Here is a 26,910-nt window from a genome sequence, read left to right on the forward strand (position 1 = left end):
TGCCCTAGCTGGTTTGGCTCAGTGGATAGAGTGTCAGCCTGTGGACTGAAAGGTCCCAGGTTTGATTCCAGTCAAAGGCACATGCCCGGGTTGCAGGCTCAAGGTGTGTAGGCAGGCAACTGGTCAATGATTCTCTCTCATCGTTGATGCATCTCTCTCTCTCTCTCTCTCTTTTCCCTCTCTGAAATCAATAAAAATATATTAAGAAAAAAATTTTTAAAAGAATCTACTCTCTTAGCAACTGGCAAATTACAATACAGTATCACGAACTACAGTCACCATGGCTGTACATTACATCCTATGACTTATTTTATAGCTGGAAATTTATACCTTATAATCCCCTTCACCCATTTCATCCTCCTTTACCCTCTCCATCAATCTATTCTCTAGTCTATAATCCATGGGTTGTTTTTCCCCTTTTGTTAAATTCTACCTATAAGTGAGATCATGTGGTATACTAGCTTTCTCTAACTTATTTCACTGAGCATAATGCCCTCAAAAGCCCACCCATGTTGTCACAAATGGCAAGATTTTCTTCTTTTTATGGCCAAGTAATATTCCAATTTATATATTTAGCATTATCTTCTTTACCTATTCATCCAGCAACCTAGGTTGTTTCCATATCCTCGGCTATTGTAACTAATGTGGCAATTAACATGGGGGTGCATGCATCTTTTTGTGATTAGTGTTTCGTTTTATTCTGATAAACACCATAAGTGGAATGCTGGTAGCTCTATTTTAATTTTTTGAGCAATCTCCATACTGTTTTCCATAGTGGCTGTACCAACTGACACCCCCATCAACAGCGCACGAGGGTTCCCTTTTCTCCGCGTCCTCACAGACACTTATTTCTTGTCCTTTTGATAACAGCCATCCTAGCAGGTGTGAGGTGGTACCTCACTGTGGTTTGGATGTGCCTTTCCAGGATGCTGAGCACCTTCCCACGGACCTCCTGGCCACCTGTATGTCCTCTTTGGAAAAATGTCTATTCGAACCTCAGCCCTCCCTTCTTATTTTTGTCCTTAGCACACGTCACTCTCTAATACACTGTGTTTTTCACTTATTTGTCATCTATTTCCCCTAGTCGAGGGTAAGTTCCATGATGCGAGCGATTGTCTAACTTGCTTACTGCTGTTCTTGGGGTTAGAACAGTGGCGGCACACAGCTCCCACAGCGTGTTTATTCCATCACAGCATTGCTCAGTACAGGTTACACTATCCCAAACAACGGGGAAATGGTACAAAAAGGGGAAGGGAGGCACAGCTAAGGAAATTCTTACAAACAAGAGCTACAATTACAGCTTCGTTGTCTTCTTTCAATCATTTATTCAGTTTTCAAAATGCATTGCTGGGGACTGTCCTGGTGGTACCAAGGAGGAGGGGGGCACTAAGCAAAGTCCACTCATTGCTCACGAGGCTCCTCTCTTGCTCTGGAGCCTCTGCTCTCCTGGAGCCCCAGGAGCACTGCATCCGCCTCCAGTAAAGTCGTGTCTGAGGTCGCTCCCAGGAACCTGGACGTAAGTTCAAGATCCAGCAGCCGCAGCCGGACTCTGGCTCCGATCTGGTATTTCCTAAAAAGAAAAAAAAAAAAATCCATAATTCTGCATAAAATGAACTAGTTTAAAGTATAATACAAATTCTAATTCTGATTTGTGTTGGCTCAAGATAAAGAAATTAACACCAGTATCTGAGAAATAATTTTTGACATAAAAGTAATTTAGTTGTGTCAGAATTTTCACCTTAAAGTTGCCTTTAAAGATTCTTATAACCAAAATAAAATATTTTCCAAACTGAAATTCAAACAAGTTGGTTCTTGAAATTGACATTTCTTCTAATATGTCATCATTCGTTTATAAAGTTGGAGAGCATCAAGGTGACAAAAAAGGTTTTCAGATACATTTTTCTTCCAAAATTAAAATCTTCTTTTAAAGGAAATTTTATAAAAGCAAAATTGAAAACAGAATCTAAGTGCAAAGTACTTAATAACGGAGACTGATTGTAATTAAGGAGTAATCTGGAGATAACATGCATGATGGCTCAATTTGATCAATAACATAGCCAATACAACACCAAATAAAAACTGACACTCATTTTTACCTTTCTTCCTTGATCAATTACTTTAAGAGTTTAAACATCAGCATTACAGAAAGGTATGGGAAAGTGAAAATATCCCTACCGATTAAAAAACACAAATCTTTAAAAATCAAAATATCTACTTCAAATACTTTAAAATTAAAATAATTCCACATATGCAGAAAGTGAAGAAACAAAGTTCTCCCCAAAAGCCACTGGAAAACGATTTTGGCAGACAGTATCATGAACACAATGTCTGGCTAGGTATTCTGAAGGAATTTATGAACGGTCCATGAAATACACATTTAGGCTATTTGACTTGTGATTTTTCTGATTCTAGAAGTTATGTCCTTTTGTAAAGTTTGGAAAACAGTAAAGTTGGTCGCATTTCCCAGTCCCTCCATAGGGCATATATGTGTGTGCATGTGTGCCTGACAGCAGACATCACATTTTCTGTCTTTATTTTTAAAATGAAAGAGAAAACAGAGACATCGCTTTATGTTCTTAGGAAATTACAATTACAGAGGATACTCATAGGAAGTAACCCCTGGGGAAATGAGTGAGTTCCAGCAAGGCAGAGCCAACACTACTTCCCACATCACTGTGCTCAAGGGATGCTTTCGTTTGTCTTCACAGCACAGGGGTTCGGTTACCCAGCGTTCACTCATGTGGACCTGCCTTCCCTCCTCCCCTGCAACATCCAGCGAGTTACCACGTTTTATTCATTTCTGGACACAGATGTTTCTGCACCTTAGCCCCTCAAGTCCCACAGCGCTTGGCTAAAGCTGAGGTCTGACAAGACCTCCCGGCCCTCCCTGAATGCTGAGGTGCAAACCGCAAACCGCCGAGCCCACGCATTGTCTTCCTCTGCCCCTAGGCCTCTGTCGCAGGCACTGCTGGAACGCCCGTCTCTCTGTGTCCTACTGGTTCTTAAATACCAGGCCGATGGCCTCAGATGCCCTCCCGAGAGCCGCGGCACTGCGACGTGCCTTGTCAGATGAAGGGTCAGCCCTGGATGCCCAGGAAGACAGAGGTTCTGCAGTCCTGGACTTGGACGCAAACCCAAGCCCCACAGCGTCCTGGCCGGGAACCTCGTCCGCTGCTTTCTCTAAACCACAGCTTCCTCGCGGCTGCTAGAGATGCGGGCACTGCAGGCTTGTGGTGAGACTGGACAGGACAGCACACGGGAACAGCATGCGGGCACTGCAGGCTTGTGGTGAGACTGGACAGGACAGCACACGGGAACAGCATGCGGGCACTGCAGGCTTGTGGTGAGACTGGACAGGACAGCACACGGGAACAGCATGCGGGCACTGCAGGCTTGTGGTGAGACTGGACAGGACAGCACACGGGAATAGCATGCGGGCACTGCAGGCTTGTGGTGAGACCGAGCAGGAAGCACACGGGAACAGCATGCGGGCACTGCAGGCTTGTGGTGAGACTGGACAGGACAGCACACGGGAACAGCATGCGGGCACTGCAGGCTTGTGGTGAGACTGGACAGCACAGCACACGGGAACAGCACCCGGGAACAGCAGGCTTGTGGTGAGACTGGACAGGACAGCACACGGGAACAGCATGCGGGCACTGCAGGCTTGTGGTGAGACTGGACAGCACAGCACACGGGAACAGCACCCGGGAACAGCAGGCTTGTGGTGAGACTGGACAGGACAGCACACGGAAACAGCATGTGGGCACTGCAGGCTTGTGGTGAGACCGAGCAGGACAGCACACGGAACAGCATGTGGGTATTGGAGACCGGGTGTAAGCTGACAAGGTCCTTGCACCTGAAGGGACTAGCAAGGCTGTCCCCTACCCACACAGTTTTCCCAGGCTTGTTTGGATGGCGGCTATCAGTAGAATGAGAGCAACCTTTCATAGCTTACCAAGAAGTCTGTAACTATTTACTGAGATTTGCTGTACTGAGAATTTGTCCTTCTGCTCTGTCTCTCCCTTAGAGATTAAGAGGAACAAAGAATACATTCCTCTTGACAGACCTCCTATTCAGTGTTTTGTGTATAAAAAGCATTACGCAGTTAATAAACTTGCTGCAGTCTCTCGATGACCTGTAGTCCTCCCGATCCCGCTTTCCTGTCTTTCTTTCTTTTCTCAATTCCCACCTCCCTACCTCAGCCCAGTTCAACCTGTCAGGCTGGCCCTGGCAATTGGCGCCTGAACACGGACCTGAGGACTTGGGAAGCAGAGGGTGAGGAACTCCTCCGGATAAAGAGTGCACTCGTTAAGGTAAGGGAGGAGCAATTTTTTGATAGTCGGGAGTAAAGCATGGGACAGCTAGGGTCTAGGGAAAGTACCCTTTATAGGCAAATGTTGAAGTCTATACGATCATAAAATAATGTGGTTTCTTGTTCAAATTAAAATCTTAGTTTGTATTTGGAATTTAAAATCTGTAATAAGTGAAACTCCACTGCTAAAACCACCTCTGGTACAGAGAAATTCAAAGGTGGCAGGAGAGGGCAGAGCTATCTGCTCGCCCGCAATAAGATTACTTAAGGTTTCATTTAAAAATTATAGAAGAACTCGCAGGGAAATACAAATCTTGGCCAAATTGGGTATTAGTTATTACTTCAGAAAGCGAAAAAGGAAGAAAAAATTTAAGATCTGTCTTTCTTTTGAGCATGAAAAGAAATTCGGCCAGATCTGTTACTAAAACTTCTCCCGAAGCAAGCAGGATGTGGGGGAAGGGAGATGCGTGGAGAGCCAATATAGAAGCCCACTCTCCCAGTATACTAATTTAAAGTTTCCTTTCTCGCCATGAAAAAGTAAAGATGGCATAAAGGAACCAAAAGGAGAAGACACAGGCTAGGTTCTAGCAGCAGGATTGGCATTTCCATAATAAAGAGTTTTTAAAATACTAATAAACCTTGTTAAAAGGTTAACTTTTAAGGCCTTCAAGAAAATAAGTAAATTTGTCTCTGTTATAGAATCTATGAATAGTAAATACTTTAAAATAATTATAATTAACTCTAGAATCTCAAAGAAATTGTTAAAATATAGATAATATATTAATTATAAAAATCTAAATAGCCCAGGTAAGGGCTGGCTATGCCTTTTGTAAATAGAGAAAGAAGGGTAGACGCCCTTCCCGCAGCAGGACAGGTAGACCAGTTCCTACCAATAGTCCTTCTTTAAGGACAATTTTTGCATTTGAATACTTGCAGGCTTGCTACTCAATTTCCCCAGGCAAAGAAAAATCATAGCCGTTTTAAAAGGTCAAGCGGCTAGGCTAGGCCTGTTAATCAAAAGATAAAAACTTGTTTAATAATCTAAGTTTATTTCCTTATAAAAAACCTAGAGGACAGAATTAAAGCTATTAATTGATTAAGAAAATAAAAATATTATTAATCTAGAAACTACTGTTTAATTTGCCAGCTTTAAAAGTTCAAAGTGCAAATTAAGAGAAATTATATAGTTATAGTAATTAAATATCTAAAGTATAAAAAATTATTAAGAAAATAAAATATTATGTTTTCTCTGAAAATAATTAGGAAATTAAAATAAGTTACTTATTAGTCTAATTAAAAAAGAGGATTAATTCTGTAATCCCAACCAAAATTTTTCTATACAAAAACTAGTTTAAAATCTAATTAATATCTTAAAATAATTATAAAAGGTATTATAATCTTTATGTCATATATAGATATAAATATAGATATATATTTGATAGTTTTTTCCATGTTAAAATTTCAAGGCTTTAACAGAGATAATTCTTGGAAAGCTCCAAGGGCCCAGAGTAATAAAAGAAATTTATTCTCTCTTCTTAAAGGAAATCTTTTTAAATTTAACAGATCTAATATACTTGAAATTACATAGAAATTCTTATCAAATAAAAATTAATAACTATATTTTAAATGTTATAAAGGTTTTAGCCTCTAAGGAGGGCAAAATATTTCTTAAAATTCAATAGCAAAATTTTAAGACGGAATTTAAAGTAACAAAAACCCTCCATTAATCAAAAAAAAAAAAAAGGGGGGGGGGATAGTAGAAGAATATCATGTAAGGAAAAATATCCTGTAAGTAAATTAGAAAATTTTTACTTTAAAAAATTAATTTTCATTTGTAATACTAACAGCAAGACACCAATGAAAAACATACATGGTGTCAAAACAGGCCAAAGGAAAATTGTTTGGGCAAAAATAAAAAGGATCCCAAGTGAAATTTATAGAAAAGATTCCTTTATTAACTTTTGGTCGAGAATATGTTTGTGTATTTTCAGAAAACAACTCCAAGACCATGTAGATTCCTACAACAGAGAGGAATTGATAGGAATGCTCCAACCACGAAGACAAGAGGAGAAACAGTCCAGAGATGGAAGATGCTGACGACGCCTTGCCATGCTAGCAGTCAGCAGCTGCACGTTGCTGCAGGTTACCCAGGACCAAACCAGAGAGGGTCGGACATACATTGCCACCATTTGTCCACCATCCAGATATCAACTATTGTCTGTTTGCTTCCAGTTTGCTTCTGAACCATCGGATCTAGCATCCGATCCCTACAAATAAGACTACATGAACTCCGCCTAAAAAACAAAGAAGGGGGATCTGTTGGAGACCGGGTGTAAGCTGAAAAGGTCCTTGCACCTGAAGGGACTAGCAAGGCTGTCCCCTACCCACACAGTTTTCCCAGGCTTGTTTGGATGGCGGCTATCAGTAGAATGAGAGCAACCTTTCATAGCTTACCAAGAAGTCTGTAACTATTTACTGAGATTTGCTGTACTGAGAATTTGTCCTTCTGTTCTGTCTCTCCCTTAGAGATTAAGAGGAACAAAGAATACATTCCTCTTGACAGACCTCCTATTCAGTGTTTTGTGTATAAAAAGCATTACGCAGTTAATAAACTTGCTGCAGTCTTTCGATGACCTGTAGTCCTCCCGATCCCGCTTTCCTGTCTTTCTTTCTTTTCTCAATTCCCACCTCCCTACCTCAGCCCAGTTCAACCTGTCAGGCTGGCCCTGGCATGCGGGCACTGCAGGCTTGTGGTGAGACCAAACAGGACAGCACATGGGAACAGCATGCGGGCACTGCAGGCTTGTGGTGAGACCGAACAGGACAGCACACGGGAACAGCATTCGGGAACTGCAGGCTTGTGGTGAGACTGAGCAGGACAGCACACGGGAACAGCATGCGGGCACTGCAGGCTGTGGTGAGACTGGACAGGACAGCACATGAGAATAGCACACGGGAACAGCATGCGGGCACTGCAGGCTGTGGTGAGACTGGACAGGACAGCACATGAGAATAGCACACGGGAACAGCATGCGGGCACTGCAGGCTTGTGGTGAGACCGAACAGGACAGCACACGGGAACAGCATGCGGGCACTGCAGGCTTGTGGTGAGACCGAACAGGACAGCACACGGAAACAGCATGCGGGCACTGTAGGCTTGTGGTGAGACTGGACAGGACAGCACACGGGAACAGCATGCGGGCACTGCAGGCTTGTGGTGAGACCGAACAGGACAGCACACGGAAACAGCATGCGGGCACTGTAGGCTTGTGGTGAGACCGAAAAGGACAGCACATGGGAACAGCATGCGGGCACTGCAGGCTTGTGGTGAGACCGAACAGGACAGCACACGGAAACAGCATGCGGGCACTGTAGGCTTGTGGTGAGACCGAACAGGACAGCACACGGGAACAGCATGCGGGCACTGCAGGCTTGTGGTGAGACTGGACAGGACAGCACATGGGAACGCGCAGCCCTCAGCCCGAACACCAGTGGAGGCCCTCACTCCCTGTACCGGTGGCCTGTGCGATTCTGGTCTCCCGTTAGACTGACCGCCCCACGATCTGGCTGTACTTATCTGTGTCAGCGCATGCCAAAGCGGCAGGGACTCAGCTGTCTGCCAATAAATTAACAAGACACTCGCCAATAAGAGCCAGCAGCTGGCGAGGGTCTGGAAGGTCTAGTTTCCTGGCTCCCGGCAGCGGGGTGGACGGTGTCTTCCTCACTCAGCCTCTCTGAACCCTGCCTGGCAGAGACTGGTAAGTGCTAGTTCTCTTCTCCTTCCATTGTTCGTAACGGGTCTATTTCCTTTTCCTTGTTTTTAGGGGCACTGCTCACAGGTGGATTATAACCAGCCATGGGAGGGCACGGTGACTGTGTTGAGCAGAGACGAACGTGTCACGGTCACTGGGAAGAACTCTGAGCACAGGAAGCCCTCCATGCAGATTGGGTCTGTCATACAAACGCTGCAATCCCAACTCAGAAAGACAACGGCCACATCACGAAGGCCCGTGTGCTTGGTAATTACAGGAGACGAAACTGTCCCCATTTTTAGATGCAGCAGCGATAACAGTACGATAGCTTTGCCTTCGTCTCTAAAAGTTATGGAAATTCTACGACCTGTTCCATGAGCCGGTAAAGGTGAAAAGCCAACTGCAGGCCTGCATGTGTGCTGAACGAAGGAAGGTCACCCAAATGGACAGGAAACAAAACAAAAAGCCTACAAGATCCTTTGACTTCTGCTGTCGGGAGTACAGCCGTCCCCCTTCATCCGCAGGGGACAGGCTCCAGGACTCCCAGTGGGCTCCTGACACCATGGAGAGCATGAGCCTGATACGTGCTATGCTTCTCTCCATGCCCTTACCTGTGATGCTGCAGAGTTTACACATTAGGCACAGCAAGAGACGAACAATAACTCGTAATGAAGTACAACTATAGCAATACACTGTGATGCAGGTTATGTGAGTAGCGTTGGGCCACTAGGATGTCAATTAGGGCTTCCCGAACACCAGGACTGCGATCCCTGGACAGGGGATCTGACCACTGTCTACCCAGATGGCAGGAGCGTCCACAGTGCGGAGGCACTGGGCACAGGGATGAGCCACGTGCCAGGCAGGATGGAGGGGTGGCAGGAGATTTCATGATGTTGTTCAGAATGGCGAGCGACTGAAAACCTAGGAATTATTTCTGCAATTTTCAGTTTAATGTTTTTGGACTGACGTTGAGTGTGGATAACCAAAACAGTGGAAAGCAAAACGGCAAATATGGGGGGTGGGGGTGGAGGGGGCGGTTACTGTAGCTGGTTCTACTATTATGGTGCCAGGTTTTTACTCTGTGTCATAGTTATCCCTATGTAAGCGTTATCTTCCCTCTCGCCCGAGGCAGGGATTTGGTTGGTCATGCTGTCCCCCACAGGAGGCGATGCATGCTTTCACTTCCTGGAGCCCTCTGAACAGTGGTGCCACACTCTCCAGTACATCGGAGGCACCTGGGGTGCTTGCTTAAAATGCAAATGGAGGGAAGCAACCCGAGAATAATCTGGTGAGCAGGGATGGGTGTGGGAACCTCTTTTCACGTCCCGTGTGGTTCAGGGTTCAGTTTCAGGGTTCGGGTTCTGGAGAAGGCTGCACACAAATGAGACTAGAAAAACATTAATTTGGGAAATGGGGGCCAGGCGGAAGCCCAACTCTAGTGGGAGGACTATGCCTTGCTTTGGCCTGGCCATCCCTTTTATTCAGGTTTGGGATACACCCACTGCCCGTAGGCAGGCAATTCCAGTAACAGCCAGATTATCTTATCAGTAAGGATTTACATGATTATTTGGTGGGGAAGTTGCTTCAGCTACCATTGTCTCAATTAGATAGGGAGTGGTTGGCTCTGACCTTTCAGAGCTTCAAGGTTGACCAGCCTTCCGGGTTCCTTGTCCACACCTTTCTTAGCGACACAATGATTGGTTTCCGGCCAATGGGTCCTGGGAATCCCAACCACCTGCCCCTGCCCGGCCCCGCCCTCCCCCGCCCCCCCATGATTCCGAAGCTGTCTGCTCTGTCATCCGGAGACCCGAGAATGACCTTCACCGTGACAGTCCTGCAGGAGAGCAGACAGCCCCCGCAAAGGGCCAGCAAGATGAGGACAGTGGACAGAACTCTGCGGCCCATTAACCACCTTCCCGGTGAACAGATGTTCTCCGTAAGTGATGACAGAGTCTTACAGGGTCGGTCATCCTAACATATAATCCTAATATATAAAGAGCCAGGGTCCGTACCATCCAAAATGACCAAATGGACAACCGAATGCCAGGCTGCACACACAGCAGGCTTGGGTGGATGGGGACTGGCGAGTGGGCTGAACTGCTGACCTCTCGGACCCTCCTGGGTCGCGGGTGCTGCGGTGACCCAGCACTGACTGCCGCCACCAAAGCGGGTGCGATGCGATTGGTCGGCGGGGGGTTGGGGGGGGCCACCATCGCCCCGCAGAGGGAGGCCCAGGCTACCTGGCCAGCAGCGGTGGGCGTGGCCTCCCTCTGCAGGGTGATCAATCACAGGACTCCCGGACTGTGAGAGGACATAGGCCGGGCTGAAGGAACAGCCCCCCTCCCGCCCTGAGTGCGTGAATTTCATGCACTGGGACTCTAGTTTAGACAAAAACCATCAGGCAATGACCACACGAATTGGAGAAGTGCACCTGGAGTCCCTTCCCGGAAGACCTGACAGCCTGTCGCTCTGGGAAATGGTTCTCCTTCAAAGGAATGGCTGCCATACAACCGATGAGGAATTTATCTGTCTTTCACTCTGAAACTCTTTATAAAAGGAAAAGAAAGAAGTAATGTATTTCTGAGAACTCCATTTCTGCCCATGTAATTCAAAAATTTTTTACTGATTGATTTTTAGAGAACGAGGAAGGGGGAGAGGGAGAGGAGAGAAACATCCATCTGCTGTTCCACTCATTGATGCATCATTGGTTGCTTCTTGTATGTACCCTGACCTGGGATGGAACCCGCACCTTGCGTATCAGGACGACGCTCTAACCACTGGCCAGGCTCTGCCATTGTAATCTGAGGTGAGCTTCCAGGACTGCAGTCTGAACCCCGATACTACACAGTCTCCCCAGCTGGGCTTCCACTGTTCCACAGATGAGATTAACGTGAATATGCCAGAAAACTCTTTTCCCAGATTGCTTGTGCAGTCTATACATAATCACTTTATTCAAAGATGGTAGCCTGAGTATGAAAAGCCAGAAGAGGCCGTGCAGAGCTTAAAAACAAGGGCTCTGGAGCCAGAGGACAAGGCACGTCCCAGCCTTTCACTTATTGACATGTGACTCTGGGCTAGTTCCTCTGTCCCTGCTCCGTTCCCCCATCTGTTACATGGGTTACTAATTATGCCTACATCCTGGGCTCCTATAAGCACAAAATGAGTGATTACATGCGAAACCCTTATACATGCTCGATAAATGTTAGCTTTCATCACCAACACCACCAGCACCATCCTCGTCGTCACCTTCATCACCACTCCCACCATGGAAACAAGTGCAGTGACCCTGCCACTGGGGCCAAGTGAGGGAGAAAACAGGGCACTCCCAGCTAGGATTCCAAGTTGTAATTAAATCAGTAAAGAATCCTGCAGTAGAGAAATTTAGAGGTGGGTTTCCTTCCAATATCTGCTTGGATTTAAACCCTATTAATTAATGGTATAAGCATTCCTCCGTTAAAACCCTATATAACAAAATGCTAATACGCACACAGACCGAACGCAGAACCGAACAACCCGTCTCTATGACGTGCACTGACCACGGGGGGCGTGTGTGGAACATGGTGGGCTTTGGCCGTGGCAGGATGCCAGACCAAGGCAGGGCACTGGTCGCCGTCATCAGGGAGCGTCTCTGGTGGTTACTGAAAATTCTTTGCTCCCACGCGATACAGTCCTGCCCAGCACTCGCACCTGCTGCTGGCACTGGAGCCACCGCTCGCACCCCTGCCAGCGCCAGAGCCGCCACTCGCACCCGCTGCCAGTGCCCAGCACTCGTCCCAATCACTCAGTGCCATCAGCGGGTGTGAGTGGCGGCTGCCAGCCCTAATTGCCCCTGAGGGCTTCTCCACCTCCCCCTACTCCGGAGGGGTGATCGGGGCAGCAGTCGCCGCTTGCACCTGCTGCTGGCGCCGGCCCCAATTGCTCTGTGCTGTCAGCAGGTGTCAGCAGGTACGAGCGGGGCCAGCACCATCAGCGTGTGGGAGCAGCGGCGGTGGGAGCGGGGCTGCAGGGGACTGGGGCCATGGGGAGAGGGGCCAGGTAGGAGCGTGGAGGATGGGCCGATAACTGCCCCTGTGCCTACCGCAGCCTTGCAGCCCACAGTTCCTTTCAAGGTGTACGAATTTGTGCACTGGGCCCCTAATATACAACTTAAATGTTCCACAAAAACAAAAACAGTTTCTTTTGAAATGAATGCTGAATTTCCTTAGAGGATATGAGGCAAAATAGCACTGGACAAAAGCAAGTAAAGTTCAGAGAACTGCACATCTAATGGTCCACATTTCCCAGCATTCACTGCAAGAAAGTAGCATAAATTGTCAGTCGCAAAAGGGTCACAGATTTACCTACTACTCTCTTGACAGTGGCTCAAGGAAGACTGCAGAACTGTCTACCCGTACCTATCTCCCATCACTCTCGCTTCTCTAATTCTTGATAGTGTTAAGCCTTTTATGAACCTACTTTGTTTTAAGCACCTTTTCTTGAAAGGGGAAGATAATTTCCATAGGTTCATTATTTGTTCTCCCAAGAAGCATTTTCATAGCTTCTTTTTAAATTGATCATTTCAATAGTAAATTTCTACCCTAATCAACTATCCCTTTTTTATTTCATAGCCTGGATCCATCTCCTCTATATCTTCTTTCTATAAAGCCTTATCATTCTTATATTTAACTAGTTTCCTTGTTCCTTTGATTATATCAATGGACTTTTCAAAGAAAATGGATAAATACCCATAAACGTAATTTTGCTATAATTTCAAAGGATTACCTAAAGGTTATCTACAGACCTTCAGAAGAGTATGTTAAGCCAAGTCAGTGAGTCAGAAAAAGCTAAGAACCATATGATTTCACTCACATGTGGGATATAAAACTGAAACTCATAGGCACAGACAACAGTATGGTGGTTATCAGAGGGAAGGGGTGAAGAGCTTGATAAAGGGAAAAGGGGGTCAAATATATGTGACAGAAGATTGTTTTATTGTGGTTCGTGGGCACATAATGCACAATACAGATGATGTAGCATAGAAATGTACATCTGAAACCTATATAATCTTATTAACCAATGTCACCCCAATAAATTTTATTTTTAAAAAAGGTCCCGAGGAGGAGAAACCAAGATGGCGGCATAGGTAAGCACCTAAACTGCTGCCTCGCACAACAATTTCAAAACTACAACTAAAAGACAGAACGGACACCATCCAGAACCACAGGAAAGCTGGCTGAGTGGAAATCCTACAACTAGAAGGAAAGAGAAAAGCTCACAGAGAATTGGAGGTACGGCAAAGGGTCTTTGTGCGCGCAGAGAGGAAGGGTGGCTGAGAGCCTGGCTGACTTTCTCTGGCGGAAGGAGGAAGGAAGCCCCCGACCGCACTGAACCCCAGTTCTGACTGCACTGAACCCCAGTTCCGGGCGAGCCCCTGGGGACCCACGCTCTTACGGGGGGAGTCTGGACTCTCGGGCGGAGACTCGGGAGCCGGGGAAGGCGGAGGACTGAAAGCGCGCGCGCCAGTGCGCACAAAGGCTGCGGAGGTTGCCACAGGCTTTCCCTAGTGGAAGGGAGTTGGAGGTTCCTGACTCCACTGGGCCCCAGTTCTGACTGCACTGAACCCCGGTTCCAGGCAAGCCCCTGGGGACCCACGCTCTTGTGGGGGGAGTCTGGACTCTCGGGTGGAGACTCAGGAGCCAGGGAAGGTGGAGGTCTGAAGGCGCATGTGCGCGCAAGGGTAAGGCTGACAGGAAGCCAAGACTGAGACTCCACCCCATCCAAGCTGAGCACAGAGGCTATTGCAATTTGGCAAGTCTAATCCTATAAGGCTGTCTCCAGTACCGAACTTCTCCCAGCATAGACACAGCTGATCCTTACAGCCAACTGGCCTGGAGGTCAATTCTTCCCAGTGATACCAACAACAATCAAGACTTAATTACAACAAGGCTGTACACACAGTCCACAAAGGGGTGCACCAAGAGTGTCCACCTCAGGTTAACTGGGGAGGCAGACCCACTGGGCCATATTGGAAACCTAGCACACAAATCTACCTTACCAACTCAGGGAAGCAGTGAAAATGCGGCGTCAAAGAATCAGATCACAAACGAAAGAAATGGAGGAAAACAAACGACTGGATATAGAATTCAAAACCACGGTTATAAGGCTTTTTAAGAATATCCTAGAAAAGGCCGATAAATATAACGAGACCCTCGAAGATATGAAAAAGGACCAACTAGAAATTAAACATACACTGACTGAAATAAAAAATATTATACAGAGACCCAAAAACAGACAAGAGGAACACAAAAATCAAGTCAAAGAATTGAAATACAAAGAAGCAAAAAACACTCAACCGAAAAAGCAAAAAGCAAAAAAAAAAAAAATCCAAAAAGTTGAAGATAGTGTAAGAAGACTCTGGGACAACTTCAAGCGTACCAACATCAGAATTATGGGGGTGCCAGAAGAAGAGAGAGAGCAAGATACTGAAAACCTATTTGAAGAAATAATGACCGAAAACTTCCCCCACCTGGTGAAAGAAATAGACTTACAAGTCCAGGAAGCGCACAGAACCCCAAACAAAAGGAACCCAAAGAGGACCACACCAAGACACATCATAATTAAAATGCCAAGAGCAAAAGACAAAAAGAGAATATTAAAAGCAGCAAGAGAAAAACAGTTACCTACAAGGGAGCACCCATACGACTGTCAGCTGATTTCTCAACAGAAACTATGCAGGCCAGACGGGAGTGGCAAGAAATTTTCAATGTGATGAATAGCAAGAACCTACAACCAAGATTACTCTACCCAGCAAAGCTATCATTCAGAATTGAAGGGCAGATAAAGAGCTTCACAGATAAGAAAAAGCTAAAGGAGTTCATCACCACCAAACCAGTATTATATGAAATGCTGAAAGGTATTCTTAAAGAAGAGGAAGAAGAAAAAAGTAAAGAGAAAGATTATGAACAACAAATACATATCTATCAACAAGTGAACCTAAAAATCAAGTGAATTAAAAACCTGAGGAACAGAATAATCTGGTGAATATAATAGAATCAGGGGCATAGAAAGGGAGTGGACTGATAATTCTCAGGGGGAAAGGGGTATGGGGGGGATTCATGAAGTGACTGGACAAAAATCATACACCTATGGATGAGGACAGTGGGGGGGAGGTAAGGGCAGAAGGTGGGGTGGGAACTGGGTGGAGGGGAGCTATGGGGGGAAAAAGGAGAAATAATTGTAATAATCTGAATAAAGATTTATTTTAAAAAAAAAAAAGGTCCCATTCTAGATTTGAAGTCTGGTTTAGCTTCTTGAGGTAAAAGAAAAGGGTCCCCATTTCATCTGCACAGCATCATGGCCTTGTGATCACTATTCTGTCATTTCATAACCAGCATGTGGGCTGTTCCCAGATCTTAGCTACTGTAAATTGTGCTGCTATGAACATACACCCTTTCTAATTGGTATTTTGCGTTTCTTAGGATATATTCCTAGACATTGGATCACTGGGTCAAATAGGAGTTCCATTTTTAATTTTCTGAGGAAACTCCATATTGTTTTCCATAGTGGCTGCACCAGTCTGCATTCCTTGGACAAGTGTCTATTTAGGTTCTTTGGATTGTCTTCCTTTTATTAAGTTGTATGAGTTCTTTATATATTTTGGACATTAATCCTTTATGAGATGTGTCATTGCCAAATATGTTCTCCCATACAGCGGGCTTCCTTTTCATTTTGTTAATGGTTTCTTTTGCTGTGCAGCTTTTTATTTTGATGTAGTCCTATTTGTTTATTTTCTCCTTCGTTTCCTTTGCCCTAGGACCGTGGTTGGCAAACTGCAGCTCATGAGCCACATGCGGCTCTTTGGCCCCTTGAGTGTGGCTCTTCCACAAAATACCATGGCCTGGGTGAGTCTATTTTGAAGAAGTGGCGTTAGAAGAAGTTTAAAATATTTGGCTCTCAAAAGAAATTTGAATTGTTATACTGTTGATATTTGGCTCTGTTGACTAATGAGTTTGCCGACCACTGCCCTAGGAGATGTATCCATAAACATATTGCTATGAGAGATATCTGAGATTTTCATGCCTGTGGTTTCTCCTAGGATTTTTATAGTTTCACAACTTACATTTTAGTCTTTTATCCATTTTGAGTTTATTCTTATGTATGGTGTAAATTGGTGGCCTAGTTTTATTTTTTGCATGTATCTGTCCATTTTTTCCAGCACCATTTATTGAAGATACTGTCCTGATTCCATTGTATGTTCTTGCCTCCTTTGTCCAATATTAATTGAGCATAATGGCTTAGGTCAATTTCTGGGGTCTCTGTTCTGGTTCCATTGATCTATCTGCCTGTTCTTGTGCCAGTACCAATGACTTTGTACTATAACTTGATATCTGGCATTATGATTCCTCCAACTTTGTTCTTCTTTCTCAAGACTGCTGTGGCTATTTAGGGTCTTTTTTGGTTCTATATAAATTTTTAGAGTATTTGTACTAGATCTGTGAAATATGCTGTTGTTATTTTAATAGGAATTGCACTGAATCTGTAGATTGCCTTGGGTATGGACGTTTTAATTATGTTAATTCTACCAATCCATGAACATGGTATATTCTTCCACTTGTTTATATCTTCCTCTATCTCTTTTTTCAATGTCCTACAGTTTCCCAAGTCTTTTAACTCCTTGGTTAAGTTTATTCCTAAGTATCTTAATTATTTCGTTGCAATGGTAAATGGGATTGTTTGTTTAGTTTCTCTTTCTGAGAATTCATGATCCTATCTAATAAAAGAGTAATATGCAAATTAACCATCACTCCACTACACCCACCAGCCATGCCCGCCAGCCAATCAGGAGCGAGTATGCAAATTAACCCAACCAAGATGGCTGCAGCCATGGAGAGAGCAGGAGGGAGGCTTGGGTTTCCCCAGCGATGGAAGAAGCCAAGCTTTCCACACACTCTGGCCGGCCCAGGCCTCTGCTTAAGGCTACAAAATTTCAATTATAGAAGATAAATTAATCCCAACAAAAATGGCGGCAGCCACGGAGCTGGAGAGAGCAAGAGGCTAGGGTTGCCCCTGGCAATGGAGGAAGCCAAGCTTCCGCAGCCCTGGCCTGCTTTGGCCTCCGCTTAAGGCTACAAAGTTTCAATTATAGAAGATAAATAAATCCCAACAGAAATGGCTGCTGCCACAGAGCAAGCAGAAGGCTTGGCTCCGCTCTAGGCTACCAAGTTTCAATTTTAGAAAATAAATAAATCCCAGATACCAAGGCCTCCGCTTGGGTCGCCGGGGGGCGTGGCCGGCCTGCAAACCACCACAGGCCCCTCGCCTAGACCGCCCCATGCCCCAAGGGAACCCCCACCCTGATCCGGGACACCCTTCAGGGCAAACCAGCTGGCCCCCACCCATGCACCAGGCCTTTATCCTATCTAATAAAAGAATAATATGCAGATTGACTATCACTCCAACACACAAGATGGCTACCCCCATGTGGCCAAAGATCCTGCCCCCATGTGGACAAGATGGCCACCACAAGATGGCCAGCAGGGGAGGGCAGTTGGGAGGGACCAGGCCTGCAAGGGAGGGCAGTTGTGGGCAATCAGGCCAGCAGAGGAGGGAAGTTGGGGGCAAACAGGCTGGCAGGGTAGCAGTTAGACATCAATCAGGCTGTCAGGGGAGTGGTTAGGGGTGAACAGGCTGGCAGGCAGAAGCAGTTAGGGGCAATCAGGAAGGAAGGCAGGAGAGCAGTTGAGAGCCAGCAGTCCTGGATTGTGAGAGGGATGTCTGACTGCCCGTTTAGGCCCGATCCCACCGGGATTGGGTCTAAACGGGCAGTTGGACATCCCTCAAAGGGTCCCAGATTGGAGAGGGTGCAGGCTGGGCTGAGGGACCCCCCCTCCCTGTGCACGAATTTCATGCACCGGGCCTCTAGGTGATACATAAAAAGCCATCGATTTCTGGGTGTTGATTTTGTATCCTGCTACGTTGCTAAATTCATTTAATAAATCCAGTAGTTTTTTGGTGCTTTAGGGTATTCCATGTAAAATATATCATCTGTGAGAGTTTCACTTTCTCCCTTCCAATTTGGATGCCTTTTGTTTTCTTCTTGTCTGATTGCTATGGCTAGGATTCCAGTACTATTCTATATAACAAAAGCCTAATATGGAAATTGACTGAACGGAACAACTGGTTGCTATAATGTGTGCTGACCACCAGGGGTAAGATGCTCAACACAGGAGCTACCCCCAGCATGCAGGCCCCAGGCCAGCCAAGGCAGGTGTCAGCGGGAGCCCCCGATCGCCCCGCCAGTCGCCCCAGAGGGAGGTGACTGGCGGCAGCAGTAGGGGGCAGGGCCGGCAAGCAGGTGGTGCCAGGCGGGCCAAGATGGGTGCCAGCGGGGGGGCCCCCAATCGCCCCACCGGTCGCCCCTCAGATTGGCCCTGATCACCAGCCAGGCCTAGGGACCCTACCCGTGCATAATTTTTGTGCACCAGGCCTCTAGTCTATATATATAAAAGCCTAAGCAACCGAAGGACCGGTTGCTATGATGCGCACTGACCACCAGAGGGCAGATGCTCAATGCAGGAGCTGCTCCCTGGTGGTAAGTGCGCTCCCACAGCCAACCTCCTGAAGCTAGCCAACCTCCTGTGGCCGGCTGGCCAACCTCCCACGGTCCCTCCCCTCAACGGCCAGCCAACTTCCTGCGGCCACTCCCCCACTGGCCGGCTGGCCCCCCTGATCAGCCCCAATCGCTGGCCAGGCCGAGGGACCCCACCCATGCATGAATTCATACACTGGGCCTCTAGTGTTGACCACCAGGGGTAAGATCTCAAAGCAGGAGCTGCCCCCAGCCCACAGGCCCCAGGCCAGCCAAGGCAGGTGTCAGCAGGGGCCCCCCCATCGCCCCGCCAGTGGTGAAGGCGGACATCCCTGTCTTGTTCCTGTTCTTAGAGAAAATGGTTTTAATTTTTGGCCATTGAATATAATGTTCGCTGTAGGGTTGTCTATAGGGTCTTTATTATGTTGAGATATGATCCCTCTATTTCCATTTTGCTGAGAGTTTTTATCAAAAAAGGATGTTGGGTTTTGTTGAATGCTTTCTCCGCATCTACTGATATGATCATGTGATTTTTGTCTTTCAATTTGTTTATTTGATGTATCACATTTATTGATTTGCAAATATTGTACCAGCCTTGCTGGAATAAATCCCACTTGGTCATGATCTTTTTTAATGTATTGCTGGATCTGATTTGCTAATATTTTGTTGAGGATTTTAGCATCTATGTTCATCAGAGATATTGGCCTGTATTCTCTTATTGTGTAGTGTCTTTATCTGGTTTTAGAATTGGGAAAATGCTGGCCTCATAAAAAGAGCTTGGAAGTGTTCCTTCCTCTTGAATTTTTTGGAATAGTTTAAGGTGTATAGGTGTTAGTTCTTGGAATGTTTGGTAAAACTCCCCTGTGAAGCCATCTGGACCGGGGCTTTTGTTTGCTGGGAGTTATTTGATTACTGCTTCTATTTCATCAGTTATTATTGGCCTATTCAGGTTTTCTGATTCTTCCTGATTCAGTTTTGGGAGATTGTATTTTTCTAGGAATTTGTCCATCTCATCCACATTGTCCAGCTTGTTGGCATACAGTTGTTCATAGAATTTTCTTACAATCCTTTGTATTTCTGTGGTGTCAGTGGTTACTTCTCTGCTTTCAGTTCTGATTTTGTTTATTTGGGTTCTCTCTCTTTGTTTCTTGATGAGTCTGGCTTTCAGTTCATCAATCTTGTTTATCTTTTCAAAGAACCAGCTTAGTTTCATTGATTTTTTTTTTTTGTATATATATTCTTTTTAGTCTCCGTGTCATTTATTTCTCCTCTACTCTTTAGTATTTCCTTCCTTCTACTTACTCTGGGCTTTTCTTATTATTCTCTTTCTAGTTCTTTTAAGTTGTAGGGTTTAAATAGTTTATTATTAAATTTTTTTTTTTTTTTTTTTTTTTAGGTAGGCCTGTAATGCTATGAACTTTCCTCTCAGGACTGCTTTTGGTGTATCCCAGAGATTTTGAGTTTTCTTTTCATTTATTTCCAGGAAATTTTTTATTTCTTTCTTGATCTCATTGGTAACCCATTCATTGTTTAATAACATACTATTTAGCCTCCATGTGTTTCAATGTTTTTGAGTGTTTTTACTGTAATTTCTAATTGCATTCCACTGTGATCTGAGAAGACGCTCCATATGATTACAATCTTCTTGAACTTGTAGAGAATTGTTTTGTGTCCTAACATGTGGTCTATCTTTGTGAATGATCCATGTGCACTTGAGAAGAATGTATATTCTGCAGCTTTGGGGTGAAATGTTCTATAAATGTCAAGAAATTTCTGATCCACTGTGTCATTTAGAGTTACTGTTTCCTTGTTAATTTTTTTGTCCAGAGTATCTATTTAGTGAAGTCAGCAGGGTGTTAAAGTTCCCTACTATGACTGTGTTTCTGTCACTCTCTCCCTAAAAGTCCTCAAGAATTTTTTTTTATATATTTAGGTGCTCCTATATTGGGTGCATATTTTACTAGGGTTATATCCTCTTATTGAATCAATCCCTTTAGTATTTTGTGGTAACTTTTGTTGTCTCTCGTGATGGCCTTTATTTTGAAATCTATTTTGTCAGATATGAATATTGCTACCCCAGCTTTTTTTGTTTGTTTCCATTTGCATGGAAAATTTTTTCCATCCCTTCACTCTCATCCTTTGTGAGTCTTTTGTTCTGAAGGGGGTCTCTTGTAGACAGCATATAATTGGGTCATGTTTTTTAATCCACTTAGTTACCCTATATCTTTTGCTTGGAGTATGTAATCCATTTACATTTAAGGGTATTATTGATAGGTACTTATTTACTGCCGTTTTAATTCTGTATGCCTATGTTTCTCTATTTCTTCTTCTCATTACAGCAGTCCCTTTAGAATTTCTTGCAGTGCTGGTTTGGTGGTGATGAACTCTTTTTGTCTGGGAAGCTCTTTATTTTACCACCTATTGTGAATGATAGCCTTGATGCATGAAGTAATCTTGGTTTTAGATCCTTGCTTTTCCTTATCTTGAATAGTTCATGCCATTCCCTTCTTGCCTGTAGAGTTTCTGATGAAAAATCAGCAGACAGCCTTATTTGGGAGCTCCTTTGTAGGTAACAAATTGCTTTTCTCTTGCTGCCTTTAAGTGTCTCTCTTTGTCTTTAATTTTTGGCATTTTAATTATGATGTGCCTGGGTGTGGGCCTGTTTGGATTCTTCTCGGGACTCTCTGTGCTTCCTGGACTTGTGTGTGATCTTTTCCTTCACCAAGCTAGGTAAGTTTTCTGCCATTATTTCTTCAAACACATTCTCTACCCCTTGCTCACATTCTTCTTTTTCTGGCACTCCTATTATGAGAATGTTATGTTTCATGTTGTCCCACAGCTCCCTTAAGCTGTCTTCCTATTTTTTAATTGTTCTTTTCTTTTTGGTTCTCTGAGTAATTTTTTTCTACCCTGTCTTCTGATTCACTGATTTGATCCTTGACTTCCCCTAATTTGCTGTGTATTTCTTCCAATGTGTTCTTTATTAGTGATATGTCATTTTTTATTTCTGACAGATCTTTTTTCATAGTTACTATATCTTTTCTCATGCTGTTGAGGATCTTTGCCATCATTATTCTTAACTCTATATCTGATAAATTTCTTAGCTCAATTTCATTTAGCTCTTCTTCTGGAGCATTCTCTTGTTCTTTCATTTGGGGGTCATTTTTTTGTCTCCCCATTTTGGCTGCCTGTTTTGATTTGTTTCTATGTATTAGGTAGATCTGCTACGACTCCCAATTTTTAGCGCAGGACATGTTGGACAGTTTCTGACTGGCTCTGTGTATCCTGCTTGGCGTTATCAGCAATCCACAGCTTGTGGCTCCCTCAGCTGCGTGTCTTTGGAAAGGACCAAGATGTGCACTAGGGTCTGCTTTTCCTAGCCCCGGGCCCAGAAGGAGATGAGGCAAAGACTCAAAGCCTCCAGAGACCCACTTCTGCCTGCTGTCTGATTGTTATCAGCCCTGATTGGCCTCAGGTTATAGACCACAGCGTGGGGCAAATGCCTCTCCCCAGGCAAAAACTGCCTGGATAGCAAAGGTCCAGGGAAAAAGATGTCCTCAGAAGCATGAGGGAATGACTCAGCACAGGAATCCGGGGTGGCTGCTCTCCAAGCTCCAACCCCAGAGTCCCCAACCCTGGACTCTCCTCCCAGAGCTCCAATCCACTCTGCCCTCTGTCTCCCGGAGCCCAAGGTGAGTGGCTGCACATGAAATTTTGTATGTTGGCCCTATAAAAGGGGTGACTGCATTTCTAGCCTTCTCTCCCTGGCAGGCAGCAACCTTGCTGCTTTTCACAGCCAGATGTTCTGTGGGCACCTTTCTCAGTTCTGATGCTCTAGGCTGGGGAGCCCAGATTGGGGTTTAGATCTCAGAGTTCTAAGTGGGAAACCTCCACAGCTGAGATATCCCTCCAGACCAGGGGTCCTCAAACTACGGCCCACGGGCCGCATGCGGCCCGCCGAGGACATTTATCCGGCCCGCCAGGTGCCGCTGCCTGTCCTGCTTAGCAGCCAACTCATCCCGGGCCCGCAGTGTGCATAGGAATTGGTTCATAGTTGTTTTTTTAAACTATAGTCTGGCCCTCCAACAGTCTGAGGGACAGTGAACTGGCCCCCTGTTTAAAAAGTTTGAGGACCCCTGCTCCAGACCTTCAGCTGCTGTCTGTGGGAACCTGGCCATCCCTTTTTCATCTCTGTACTTCCTACCAGCCTCTGTGGACTTCACTTTCTGTCCCAGGTTATCAGGGTTCTCTCTAGCTAGTCTTCATTTGATTTTTCAGGGTGTTTTTTCTGTATTTTAGTTGTATTTCCAGTTTGGTCCTGGGAGAGTGTCAAGTGCAGCTTCTACTTACTCAGTCTGAGACATTTTCTAATAGATATAAGACACAAGGCCATAACATATTTAAAGAAGAAATTTTTCTTTCATTACTCCTGGTCAATTAATTAAGTTTAACTTTAATAGGAATAAATAATGACAGGTGTTAAAAGAAGAACTTGGGCCACAGCAGCATTATATTTCAATTTCAAAATATTGAACAAAAAGAAAAATCAAGAAAATATAAACAACAAAGGAACCAGCTTACAAACATTATCTGAAGGGTCCACCACCTTGAGTATTTATACCAGATGTGCTGGAAATGTTTGGAGGTACGTCTTGGTGGTCATGCTATCGGGTTGATATTTAGAGAGGGTGGGATGAAGATATTCTGTGATGCAGAGAACTCTTCTGTACAATGTTGTCCTGCCTCTGAACTAGACATCGAGCCTGAAACTGTATCTACTGAAGAGAAACAGTGGTGTGATTTAAATAAAAGCTTAAGTGTACACTAAATTCCTAAGAATGTGATTACAGTGTAAAGTGATGGAAGACTGACTTTGTTCAGAACCTTAGCGTTACTCACTGTTCAGAAAATTGCATCACCAGAAGCAACACCTCCATTTCATTTTGTGTTTTGCTATGTGTGCTAAATGTCCCTTGTTTACAGTTTAACTTTGCTTAATCTTTGCACTGACAGGAAACCAGTCTCCTCTATACCTATCATCTAAAAACATATAATTTTTTTATTTTAAATCCTCACCCGAGGATATTTTCCCATTGATTTTCAGAGAGAGTGGGAGAGAGGGAAAGACAGAGAGAAATATCGATGTGAGAGAAACACATCAATTGTTTGCCTCCTGCAAGCGCCCCAACCAGGGCCTGGGCCAGGGAGGAGCCTGCAACCAAGGTATGTGACCTTGACCATAACTGAACCCGGTACCCTTCAGTCTGCAGGCCGACACTCTATCAACTGAGCCAAATGATCGATGTTTCTACGTTTCAATGGAATGCACTGAAACTTAATTACAATTATCAATAATACCAAAACATTTCGACCTAACATAAATTTCTGTGATACTGGAAACACTCTATATAATGTGATTATTGAGGAGTTGAAATAGGGCTAGTCTGACTGAGGAATTAAACTTTTAAATTACATTTAATTTTATTTTGTTTTGATTTAAATAGCCATGTGACTATGCAGCTCTAGACAGTTTCAAAGTGACAATAAAAACAGTAAGATATTTTCCTACAACATATCAATGTGTACTGTGGCAGAAAGGCTAGTTTTACAGGAAAAATAGCACTTTGAAATAGTTTGTTATAATAAGTAATTACTAATTAGAACCAGCAATAATAAACAACCAGATCCACATTTGCTGTTACTACCCCCTACCCCAAACATGTCTTTGCTTTCTGTTCATTTCTGTATTCTTCTTCAAACCTGCATGTGATATTGTACTAGACACACGGCAACGGTACTGTCTTATTAGCTATAGAGGTTAAATGAAATTCTCCAGAAAAACACTTCCCCATGCTGCAGACATAAAGTAAGCTACGTGGATGTCAAGTCCTTGCTTAAGGCCACCAAGTGGTCTGAGGGGATCCACAGACTCTTTCCTCTTCCTTTTCTTAAGTTCTCAATTACCTGCGACTTCTTGCAAGAACTGTAAACTTAATCCCTTTGGGGCTGTAAGAATTTACCACTTCATAAGTCTTAAAATGTCTTCCCTTTGAAATAAAATGTAAGCAATGTTGCTGCCATCCAACTCATTATTTTCATTGCTCCCCATTAGAAAAATGATTACTTTCGTTGGTAGCAAATACCAGTGAATTAAAAATTATCAGAAAAAAATCTCCACAGCTTCATGCAATGTTTTCTGTTTGTTTTTTTTTACATCTTTACAGATATTTATTTTTCAGAAATCTTGTATTTCATATTAAAACCACTGAATGCTGCTGTCTTGAAAGGCAAGTAGATGTCTCCAGTGAGCACATCAAAGTGAAGTGAGCCTTGGTGTGTTCGTTCTTTTAACTTCACGTGCTTGCTGTGGCCGATCCTGTGAACGCCAGCCTGAATGGATTCACACCGGCCTTCCGGGACTGCTGTCTTCCCGGGGCACCTTTCAGACCATATGCCGTGTAAATGAGCTTGCGTGTCTGAGCTCTTTAGGATAAGGGCAATTAAATCTGGTTTTGCATTTCTGTATTAGAAACATGGTCTAAAGACTTTCCTTTGGAGAGGCTTTTGACATTCCTTCCACAGACACTCTTCAGCATCTGTCAGTGCTGCTGGGGGGGCTCTCGTACTAGTAGATGAAAACGCAGTCTCTCTGCCTAGTTCTTTCATACAAATACATCAAATAACACAAAGCTGACAATTACAAGGCCCGGACTGAGCCTCAGTATCCAAAGAGAATATTGTGAGGAATTCTGACTTTGCTAGTCAATTTAGCTGTCTTGCTGTAATCATAATTCTCAGAGGTTGTAAAAATAGTTCTTTTGAAATTATTAACCATCTATGTTTTCATCCAATTAAGTTAAAATAGTTTAGAACCTTTTCTGATTTCCTTATAATTCCTATTTAAAGTTTTAAGACTTAAAAAAATAAATTCTTTTCTTTTTTGAAGAGAAAAAATGTTATAATGGCTTGACTAACACGTTTGTTTTTTCTAATTCTGACAAATGTTTACTGTAGTGTTGATCTATATGTGAAGCCAGCAATTGACGTGTGTGTGTGTGTGTGTGTGTGTGTGTATGAGAGAGAAAGAGAGAGAGAATATGTGTGTATCTTGTGTGTACTTTGTTTTTTTAAATGAACGTCTAGGCATTCCTCATCATTAAATAGCAGTGTTAGAATAGACCTAAGGACTTTTGTAGTTCTATGATTTTATTCTACTTTTATCCAATTTAAGTGTTTGAGAACTGATATGGTGTGCAGTGATATTATGTGTAAAACTGATTAAATATAGATATAAAATGCACACATTGAAGACTTTTAATTGGCTACATCAAATATTGTTATAGACTTAAACACTCAATTAGCAACTGACCTTCATAGCTGACCACTTGGCGTGTTTGGTTTGGTCTCACTTTTCAGAGCACGACCGCGTGTTTCCTTGACCATCCAGCCTGCTGCTTCCTTCTGCTCGATCTGTGGCTGCCTGTGCAGACCCTTTCTCACCGCATGCTCCGCACTGTACCCGCAGGCACCACAGCTCCTAAAGTTCTACGGCTCTTCAGGTTCCCACTCGTTAAAACTTAAAATACAGCACAAACCTTAAGTCCTCATTTATTATCCCAGTCATCAGAAGATGTAAGTGGGAAACAAAAATTACTATAATCATAACTTCTGCTACCTAAATTATTACCAAAAGCCTCTTGAAAAAACTATTGCTTATCCCTTTAAAAACACTATAGAGGGTATACCTATCAACTAGGTCAGTGGTCGGCAAACTGCGGCTCACGAGCCACATGCGGCTCTCCCACAAAATACCACGTGCGGGCACATACGTACAGAGCGATTGAAACTTCATGGCCCATGCGCAGAAGTCGGTTTTCGGCTCTCAAAAGAAATTCAATCGTCCTGTTGCTATTTGGCTCTGCTTACTAATGAGTCTGCCGACCACTGAACTAGGTGAAAATGAAACACATACAGCAACCTGCAGCTGGAAACCTACAGGCCCTGAGGTAACAAGCAAGGGATATTGCTCACACCACCAAACTGTGCTTCCTTAACTGCAATCATCCTAGATAATTTTTGCAATCCTAATATAAACGTATGATTTTGTTTTCTTTTAAACCAAGTTCCTGCTAATTGTATTTTGTGCCACAACAAACAGAAGAGTTTTGTTTTGTTTAAGCATTCATTTATTTTATGAAATGTGAAAATGAAACATCTTAACATGTCCAACAATAAGTGCCCTTTTTAATAATGTGGACTATAAGATAATTACATAT

At 44.1% G+C, this 26,910-nt stretch overlaps 1 protein-coding gene across 1 annotated transcript in view; it reads right to left on the reverse strand.

The window, feature by feature from the left end:
* Nucleotides 1–424: 424 nt before the first annotated feature.
* MRPS28 (mitochondrial ribosomal protein S28) overlaps nt 425–26,910 on the reverse strand; it is a 117,492-nt gene continuing 91,006 nt past the window's right edge. The window contains exon 3 of the mRNA XM_080646940.1: nt 425–1,570. Within this exon, the coding sequence (XP_080503066.1) occupies nt 1,402–1,570 (169 nt within the window). The 3' untranslated portion in view covers nt 425–1,401. The remainder of the gene's footprint in view (nt 1,571–26,910) is intronic.

The sequence above is a fragment of the Plecotus auritus genome (genome assembly GCF_963455305.1).
Source record: "Plecotus auritus genome assembly, chromosome: 11".
NCBI classification, from domain to species: domain Eukaryota; kingdom Metazoa; phylum Chordata; class Mammalia; order Chiroptera; family Vespertilionidae; genus Plecotus; species Plecotus auritus.